Genomic DNA, 9,572 nt, shown 5'->3' on the forward strand with positions numbered 1-9,572 from the left:
TTTTTTTTGTAGAGATGGGGATCTCATTATGTTGCACAGGCTGGCCTTGAACTCCTGCCCTCAAGAGAGCCTCCAGCCTCAGCCTCCCAAAGTGTTGAAATTACAGGCATGAGCCACCATCCCCAGCCCAGCTTTAATTTTTTATAACATGAGCAGATATTATTTGGTGTTTATTTTCATTTTAATTCCTCACCCAGAGACTGGAACTCTTCCAACCTCACAGACAATAAGAAGCAGTTTTCAAGTAAGAAAAGTTTGCAAGATCTAAGGCTGTTTAGCCAGAAGAAGAGACTTAGAAATCCATAATAAATGTCCTTAACCACTTGAAGGGTGGCTATGAAAACAAGGATTTTCATTTATTCAGTGAAGTTTCACCAGTTAGTACCAGGATGAGGAGTTGAATTATAAGAAACTCTAATCCTCACTTGCCACAATGCAGAACTGTCAAACAAGTACAGCTTCACAAAGATGAGATGGACCTCCTTGTAAAGTAGTGAGTTCCTCATTTCTAGAAGAGTCAAAGGAAAGGTTGGACATTAGCTAGTCAGGGAAATTTTTTTTAACGTGATTCCTATTTCACATAGAGAGTTATATATCTAGATTCTAAATGAACTGAAGGTCACTTCCAACTCCATGATTCCAGAATTATAAAGAGGTCTGTCATGTCCTTAGTTATCTATCTCATCTAATCATTTCTCACTTCCAGGAACTATTTCCATATGTCTATACTTTTAATTAATCTCATGTTTAGTTTATCCCTAGGTAAAAGTAAATAACTAGGAATAGGAAAGGGAAATGAAAACACTGAACACCGATAGTGTGCCAGTCACGTCCTAAGTACTTTATGTATATTTTATCATTTAATTCTAATGTAATAGTAAGAAAGCCTGATTTTCCTGTTTACAGGTTTTAAAAACTGAGGTCCAAAGAGATCAAGCTACGTGCCTGCAATCACATAGCCAAATGATTCCGGAGCCAGGATAAAAACCCAAGCCGCCTAATTCAAGAGTCCAGCTTACTCTGTGCAGTCTCTCTCTCTCTCTCTCTCTCTCTCTCTCTCTCTCTCTGAGACATTGAGATGGAGTCTAGCTTTATCACCCAGGCTGGAGTGCCGTGGTGCCATCTCAGCTCACTGCAACCTCCGCCTCCCAGGTTCAAGCGATTCTCCTGCCTCAGCCTCCTGAGTAGCTGGAATTATAGGCACCCACCACACGTCTGGCTAATTTTTGTATTTTTAGGCTGAACGCAGTGGCTCATGCCTATAATCCTAGCACTTTGGGAGACTGAGATGAGGGGATTGCCTGAGCTCAGGAGTTTGAGACCAGGCTGGGCAACATGATAAAACCTCGTCTCTACTAAAATACAAAAAAATATCATCCAGGCATGGGGGCAGGTGCCTGTAATCCCACCTAGAGGGAGGCTGAGGCACAAGAATTGCTTAAATCTGGGAGGCAGAGGTTGCAGTGAGCTGAGACCATGCCACTGCACTCTAGCCTGGGCAACAAAGTGAAACTATCTCAAAAAAAAAAAAAAATGTATTTTAGCAGAGACAGGGTTTCACTGTGTTGGTCAGGCTGGTCTCAAACTCCTGACCTCAAGTTATCTGCTTGCCTTAGCTTCCGAAAGTGCTTTAAGCCAACAAACCAAAAGGCATAAGGGACGTCACCGCAAACCCAGGCCTGCCTGACTTGAATACCATTTATTTTTGAGCTTTAATTATTGCTAGTAGAATTAAATGCAACATGAAAGTCAGCGTCTGATCTCACTGATTTTAACTTCTAGAATTCATAGGAAATGTGTGTGTGCCTTGCCTAGGCAAAATGACTACTTTCCTCAACAGTCAGTTATTTCAAGATAACCAAGAGAAAAAGAACCTTTGGTAGTTTTTAAAACATCATTCAATAGGAACTACTAAAAATCTTTTCAAGTAATATATTTCCCATATATATGACAAATGACTGCATTTTTATTTGTGGGATTTTCTTGAAGGAACTGAAGTAGAGTCTTCAGAGAAGCTGAGTTCTGTAGAAACCACACCCTAGCTCTGTGGCTACTTCTACTTCTGCAATCCTGGACTTCGCTAATAAAGTAAGTTTCCTACCTCAAAAACAGAGCTTTAGAAAGCATTATGAAGACTCTTCCTGAGGTTTTTCATGTGTCAGTAAAACCACTTGACAGTATTTTTGAGTAATAAATCTTTGGGAGTCACAATCCTATGAATAAAGTACTTTATTAAAGATCTCAAGTTTTTTTATTGCCCATATAATTTTTTTCACAATTTTTATTATTTTGGCAGTAAGTTCATCCCAAAGTGAATGTGTTTCCAAAGTCTGAACAACATTGCATCAGTCATTTACAAGTAAAGACACTTACATAAGAAGAGGAATAAGTTCTGGTTTTTTAATGTGCTATTACAACACATTTCCTTACTTATTTCCTACTACTGATCTCTAGAGATGCGTTTTTATAAATAAATATTAAATTCTTCCTAATAGTCAAGTCTTTTTTAACCCCTCCGCTCCCCTCCTAATATTCAAATCTTGATAATTTAATAACTAGTAGCTATAATTGAATTAAAAGTTACTGAGGACATTTGCATGGCTATTTATTGTTTTTGTTCCACTGACTAATAAATGGTTTCTGGCATCAGACTTGTATGTAGGATGTAGCTGTGACTATATGTGGAAAGAGGATTACTGCTGAAGGTACAGTAGTGTAATGATCTGGGTTCAAATCCTAGCTTTGCCATTTAATAACTGTGTGAGCTTGAGCAAAGTGAATAACCTCTCTGATCACTTAGCACAATGACTGTGTTAATGATAAGTATTCAATAAATGAGCACTTCTGAATCATAAATTTTGCTTTCTAAGCACCATTCCCCAGTATTAGGAACCAAAGCTCTTTAAAGAATTGGCTGGTTTTAGTTCAGTGGTCTGAATATTGCAAGAGGGCCTACGATGATTTCTTCAGTCAGAGATCAAGGAAGACTTCAGAGACTAAAGGACTCATGCTACAAGGTCGCAGGGGACATCCTGACGGAGCTTCTGCCAGACAAATTTGGAGAATTTGGAGCACTGAAAGAAAATAATTGATTATAACACAGTAAATAAAGAAAAACCCATGTGTCCGTGGAATTGAAAACAAAAGCAAAGAAAATAAAGAAAGCTTTTCTTTATAGAAGAAAACCACCTAATAGATGGTAAGAACAATGAAATTACAGTATCACCACTTTGCTGCCCATAATGGAATAGTTAATCCAGACAAGAATCGGTGGATGCTGACATCACTAGGTAAAGTCACCGGGAACAGGAATAACCTGATATCACTCCACAGAAACGTAACTGCAGAAGAGAAAAAAATGTAGTCTTCCACCAAAGACATTGGTAGTCGAACATAGAGTCACCAACAGTGCAACACTCTAACATCATTTGCCTTCTAATAGAATGCAATCTGAAATATACAGCTTTACCTTTAAAATATTCTTGCCAAATCCAGTTTAGCCTCTAGATCCAACTTTTAAGTTTATAAGATATAGAGAAACAAGTTAAACAACACAGTGAAGAAACAATCAAGCCACTGCTCTGGACTCTCCAAAATGTCAACGCTATTAAAAAACTAGTTGGGTGCGGTGGCTCATGTCTGTAATCCCAGCACTTTGGGAGGCTGAGGCAGGTGGACTACAAGGTCAAGAGATCAAGACCATCCTGGCCAACATGGTGAAACCCCATCTCTACTAAAAATACAAAAATTAGCTGGGCTTGATGGTGCATGCCTGTAGTCCCAACTACTCCAGAGGCTGAGGCAAGAGAATCACTTGAACCCGGGAGGCAGAATTGACAATGAGCTTATATCGTGCCCCTGCACCCCAGCCTGGGCGAGAGAGCGAGACTCCATTTAAAAAAAAAAAAAAATACTGAAACTAATCAACAAATGCAGTTAATTAACCTAGGCAGGATCGCAATTTGGGGAAGAAAACAGCTGTAAAAGACATTCTTGTATCAGGTGGTGAAATTTAAATGTGGAATGATACTATATGATTATTAGCTAAACCAAACTTAGTGGCTTAAAGCAACAAACATTGATTATCTCACAGTTTCTATGGGCATGACTTTGCTTATGGTTCTGGCTCAGGGGCTCTCCTAAGGTTAGGGTCAAGCTGTTAAGCAGGGCTGCAGTCCTCCCCAGGACTGACCAGAGAAGAATTCCCTGCTGGTCTCACTCACATGATAGCTGACAGGTCTCAGGTTCTTGCCACATGGGCCTCCCGAGAGGCGGCTGAGTATCTTCACCACATGGTAGCTGACCTCCCTCTCCCCAGAGCTACATCACAACATGGTGGTCCCTGGCTTCCCCTCAAGAGCAAGTGATTCCAGAGAGATCAACAGAGTTCATCTAAGACAGAAGCCACAGCCTTCTTATAACCTAATCTCAAAAGTGGTATTCATCATTTCTGACATATTCTATTCATTAGAAGGGAATCAATAAATCCAGACCAGGTTGAAGAGGAGGAATATTAAGAAAAAAAAATGTGTGTGCTGAAAACCACCACAGATGGCATTACTGTATTATAGTAAATTTTCAGATGCAGCAATAGTATTATGGTTACATAGAGCAGTGTCCTTATTCTTAGGATAAATATGCTGATGTAGTTAGAGGCAATACATATGATGTCCGCAACTTATTTTCAAGTGGCTCTGCAAATATATATATATGTTTATGTAACAATAACAAATACATATTATTTATGTAAAATAACAAAGCAAATAAAAGAAAATGCTAACAATTGTTGCATCTGGGTGGATGATGGGTGGATGGTCATTGTCATATTCCTTCACCCTTTCTTTATCTTTGAAACTTTTCAAAAGAAAATATTGGTGAAAAATACTGGAAAGTTATTACGTTGATCCCATTAAAAGTCATTGCAAAAACCGCAATTACTTTTGCACCATCCTAATACTATTGACCGATTTGTGTCTTCCCCAAAACTCATATTTTGAAGTCCTAACCCCCAATGCAATGGTATTTGTGGGTGGCGCCTTTAGGAGTTGATAAGGTTCTGATGAAGTTTTGAGGGTGGGGATCTCATGATGGGATTAGTGCCCTTAGAAGGAGAGACATCATGGCACTTAGCTTGCTTGCTTACTCTCTCTCTGACATGTGGAGACACAGGGAGAAGGCAGCCATCTACACGCAGGACGAGAGTCCTCACCAGAACCTGACCATGCTGCTGGCACCCTGATCTTGGATTTCCCAGCCCCCAGAATTGTGAGAAATACATTTCTGTTGTTTAAGCCACCCAGTCTATGGTACTGTGTTACGGCAGCCCAAGCTAACGAAGACGAGGGCATTGACAACAATAAAGTTTGCACTTTCCACAGATCTAATGAATCAGGAGAATAAAGCCAGTGGTACGAAGGGCTTTTTGATGCAGGGAATTGGCTGAAAATAGAAATTAGTATAATGACTGTGCTTTTCAACTTCCTATCCCATCTCAGTGTGGCTGTGATGTCACTAGACAGGGAAGTCCCCAAAGAAATTCCCAAAAAGGCAGCTCCTTCCTCTGCACCCACTAATTCCACAGGCCCCTCCTTAGCCTGTGGACCACCAGTAGGCCTTCACCCCCAGGGAGGTTCCCTTTATCAGTACCTTTATCAGATTGTACTAGCTCGTTTTTGCCTTTGGAAATGAATCATTGTTATTAATCCCAAATAAATTTATCACAAAATTTGAAAATATAATCAACGGACTATATAGTGTTAAAAAAAAACACAGACACAATATTAAGTCCCATGCTCAAACAGGTTCCAGATCATTTGAAAAGATCAGCCAATTCACTGTGTAAATAAAAGTTTAGAATTCAGTCACTTCCCTTTGGCAATACCTGTCAAAATGACAAGATCCTTGTCCTTTGGCCCAATGAGTCTACTTCTTGGATTTTGTCTTTCTGCTATATCCTCCCACATGAAGAATGATATAAGATTACTCATAATAGCTATATTGATAATAATGTATAGTATATTGCCATTTGTGTTAAAAATAAATAAATAAAAAGAGAAAAATATACTGTGCAGAGTGTGTCAACATTTGTGTTAAAAAGAAATAATGTCCGCGCACAGTAGCTCACGCCTGTAATCCCAACAATTTAGGAGGCCGAGGTGGGCAGATCACCTGAGGTCAGGAGTACGAGACCAACCTGGCCAACATGGGAAAACCCTGTCTCTACTAAAAATAAAAAAAATTAGCTGGGCACGGTGGCACGTGCTTGTAATCCCAGCTACTCTGGAGGCTGAGGCAGAAGAATTGCTTGAACCCGGGAGGCAGAGGTTGCAGTGAGCCAAGATTGTGCCATTGCACTCCAGTCTGGGAAACAGAGTGAGACTCCTTCTCAAAAATTAATTAATTAATTAATTAAAATTAAAATGTTTAAATATACATATATAGCCAATGACCTGTTCAAGTCACTTTGTCCCATGTCACCCCCAACCCTTCTGCTGAGTGCAGGCTCGTAAAATTGCAATCAATAAAAAATAACTTGTGATCAATACTTCCAGGGCGCTTATCTGACACCCAGTTCTTCCATTTCTGCTTCCTCAACGTGGTCCTGGACGCACCCGTATCCTTCATACATCGTACCTGATTCAGCTTGTCTTTCTCTTCAATACAGGAGGCAGCTTTTTTCTGCTCTCTGTTGACTTCTGAAGCCAGCCTCATGATTGTTTCTCTGCTAGCTTTTGCCTCCATCTCATGGACATTTATAGTCTCTTCAAGAATCACAATTTGTCCTTTCATGAATTCATTTTCCTTGCACAGCTCTCTAAGCTGAAGAGAAAGCAATTACAGCTGTCCTATAAAAATTAACAATTTCGTACATTTTCCCTAAGCAATTCACAATCTACAGGCTGCATTATCATATGAAAAATGTAAGAGCACTATCCCACATGGACTCTAATGATCACATTTTCAAAGGCAGCCTCTCAACTCTGTTTTAGACCTGGCGGTCAAATTCAAATTATCCAAAAGGTGGCCACAAGGCAAGGATAATGAAGCCAAAAGCATCCCACCGGAGCACACATCAGCAAACCTCTGGCTACTAAATACTCCAGGTCAGGTGAAGCTCTACAGAGGCTGCCACAGGCAATGAAGCAAGGGACTTGCCTTCAGCCTTGTCTACTCAGGCTTAATGAAGTCAAGACACCATGTAGCCCTGGAGGAAACACAAAGAACACACGGCCATGCTTTTTTAAAAAATGTATTATTCTAATTAAAATAAGCATAGGAAAATTGTGAATAACAGCTCAGTGTTTATCACAGGGAACTGAGATTAGCAGGGCTTTTGCTTACTATGTTGTGCACTGGAATTGTTAACTGGGAGCATTTATAAGATTTACCAGGGAAAAATAAAAACCAGCAAAACTCCCCACCTCAGGAGGGCGCTCATCAGACAGTCTCCAACACCTGTGACTTGTTTCCCTCTCTATCCCTGAATCCTGATTTGTTTCTCTGCATTGCACCTTTTTCACCATGTGGGGCAACTGAAGATATTTATTTGCTTATTTCTTCACTATTCTTACTCCTTGATAGTGAAATCTCTAGGAGAGCACATAGTCTTGTCTCATTCACTGCTGTCTCTCCAGCACTCAGAACAGTGTCTAGCATATAGTAAACACTCATTAAATATTTGTGAAATGAAGGAATGAATAGCAAACAAATTATTGGGAATGCATGGTTTCTTGGGAACGCATGTTCACGTGTGTTTATGAGGGTATGTGAAAGTGAAGGAACAGTTTTGAAACTGGAGCCATTTTGTTCTTGAGGATCACCTAATGAGGCGGCAGTCTTGGTCAAGACAGCTGACTTCCCAATCAGGGCCAATTATTTTTTCTTTCTTTTTAAGACAGGCACCCGCTCACATGGCCGAGAGGCCGAAGCTCCAGATTCCTACCCTCTGCCATGAAATATAGATTCCATTATTGTTCAGGTAAGTTGAGGCCAACCAATCCCAGGAAGAAATTGCCATTAAAAAGATAGTTTCTTCTTCAATGTTCCCAAGTGGAAGGAACCCACCACGCCACACGGGGCTATGGGAAAGCACCAGGGGCAGTCGGGAGGCAGAAGAAGCAGGTAGAAAAGTGAGCAAGAGGCAGTATCATCGCCTCCACTGGAAGGAATAAGCAAAGCAGAGTAAGCCAAATTAGGGTTGGCTGTTGAATGATTTCAGTGGCTCTTGGGGTGTAGGGACTGTCCTCAGCTCTCTAGGGGCCTTAGGGCAAGGGGCAGTAGCCTGCAGGTAAGAGCCAGCTGTAAGAGATGGCTGGGGAGTGGGCTCTGGATTGGTCACATGGAAAGCTCTGCTGGAAAGGGCAGGCTCTCCTGGGTCAGCAAGACCCTGGAAGTCAAATCATTAGAAATATAGAAAAGACAAAGGCATGATTAATGCCATAGAAAGACCCAGATTAGCACCTAGAGATTGTCTCTGATAGAGAAAAGACTGTCATGGAAGAAGGAGCTTCTGAATTCCCTTTTCTGCTCCCCATCATTTGGTTTGAAAGATAATTCTCAAACTACAGGTGGACTTTTACAGCCAAGCTCCCAGTCACAGGTTAGCCATAGGGAGGAGGACGAGAGCCATCCAGCACCCATGAGAGCATCACGTGGACCCATGTCCCCAGCTATCAAAACCCCTTCGTGAAGTGGAATACTTCCTAAAATCAAATGAAGTCATCATGCAGCTTTCAGAGAGGACATTTGGGAAGCTCACTAGTAGACAGCTGAGAGGTGACTTTTAAAAGTGGCTGCCTGACCAGGCGTGGTGGCTCACTCCTGTAATCCTGGCACTTTGGGAGACTAAGGCAGGCAGATCATGAGGTCAAGAGTTCGAGACCAGCCTGACCAACATGGTGAAACACCTTCTTTACTAAAAATACAGAAATACAAAAGAAAAAAGCCAGGTGTGGTGGCATGCACCTGTAATGCTAGCTACTCAAGAGGCTAAGACAGGAGAATTGCTTGAACCTGAGAGGCGGAGGTCTCAGTGAGCCAAGATTGGGCCACTGCACTCCAGCCTGGGCAACAGAGCGAGGCTCTGTCTCAAAAAAAAAAAAAAAATGGCTGCATGATGGACCAGATGTGATGGCTCATACCTGTAATCCCAGCACTTTGGGAGGCCAAGGTGGCAGAATTGCTTGAGTTGAGGAGTTAGAGACCAGCCTGGGCTATTAGTGAGACCTCATCTCCATTTTTAAAAAAAAGGAAAAAAAAAAAAAGCTGCATGGGTGCTGTGCATGGTGGCTCACAACTGTAATCACAGCACTTTGGGAGGCAGAAGTGGGGTCATTGCTTGAGGCCAGGAATTCAAGACCAGCCTGGATGACATAGCGAGACCATCTCTACATAAAATAAAATAATTAGCCAGACATAGTGGTGCACGTCTGTAGTCCCACTTACATAGGAGGCTAAGACAGGAAGATCCCTTGAGTTCAGAAAGTCAAGACCACAGTAAGCTAGGATCATACCACTGCACTCCAGCCTAGGTGACAAAGCAAGACCTTGTCTCTAAATTTGAAAAAAAAAAA

The 9,572-nt window shown here is 41.3% G+C and overlaps 1 protein-coding gene across 1 annotated transcript in view; it reads right to left on the reverse strand.

The window, feature by feature from the left end:
• CCDC170 (coiled-coil domain containing 170) overlaps window positions 1-9,572 on the reverse strand; it is a 119,185-nt gene that overhangs the window by 61,836 nt on the left and 47,777 nt on the right. The window contains exon 5 of the mRNA XM_017539060.2: window positions 6,634-6,819. Coding sequence (XP_017394549.1) covers window positions 6,634-6,819 — 186 coding nt within the window. The remainder of the gene's footprint in view (window positions 1-6,633; window positions 6,820-9,572) is intronic.

This window comes from Cebus imitator, unplaced genomic scaffold, assembly GCF_001604975.1.
Source record: "Cebus imitator isolate Cc_AM_T3 unplaced genomic scaffold, Cebus_imitator-1.0 Scaffold6, whole genome shotgun sequence".
Taxonomy (NCBI): Eukaryota; Metazoa; Chordata; class Mammalia; order Primates; family Cebidae; genus Cebus; species Cebus imitator.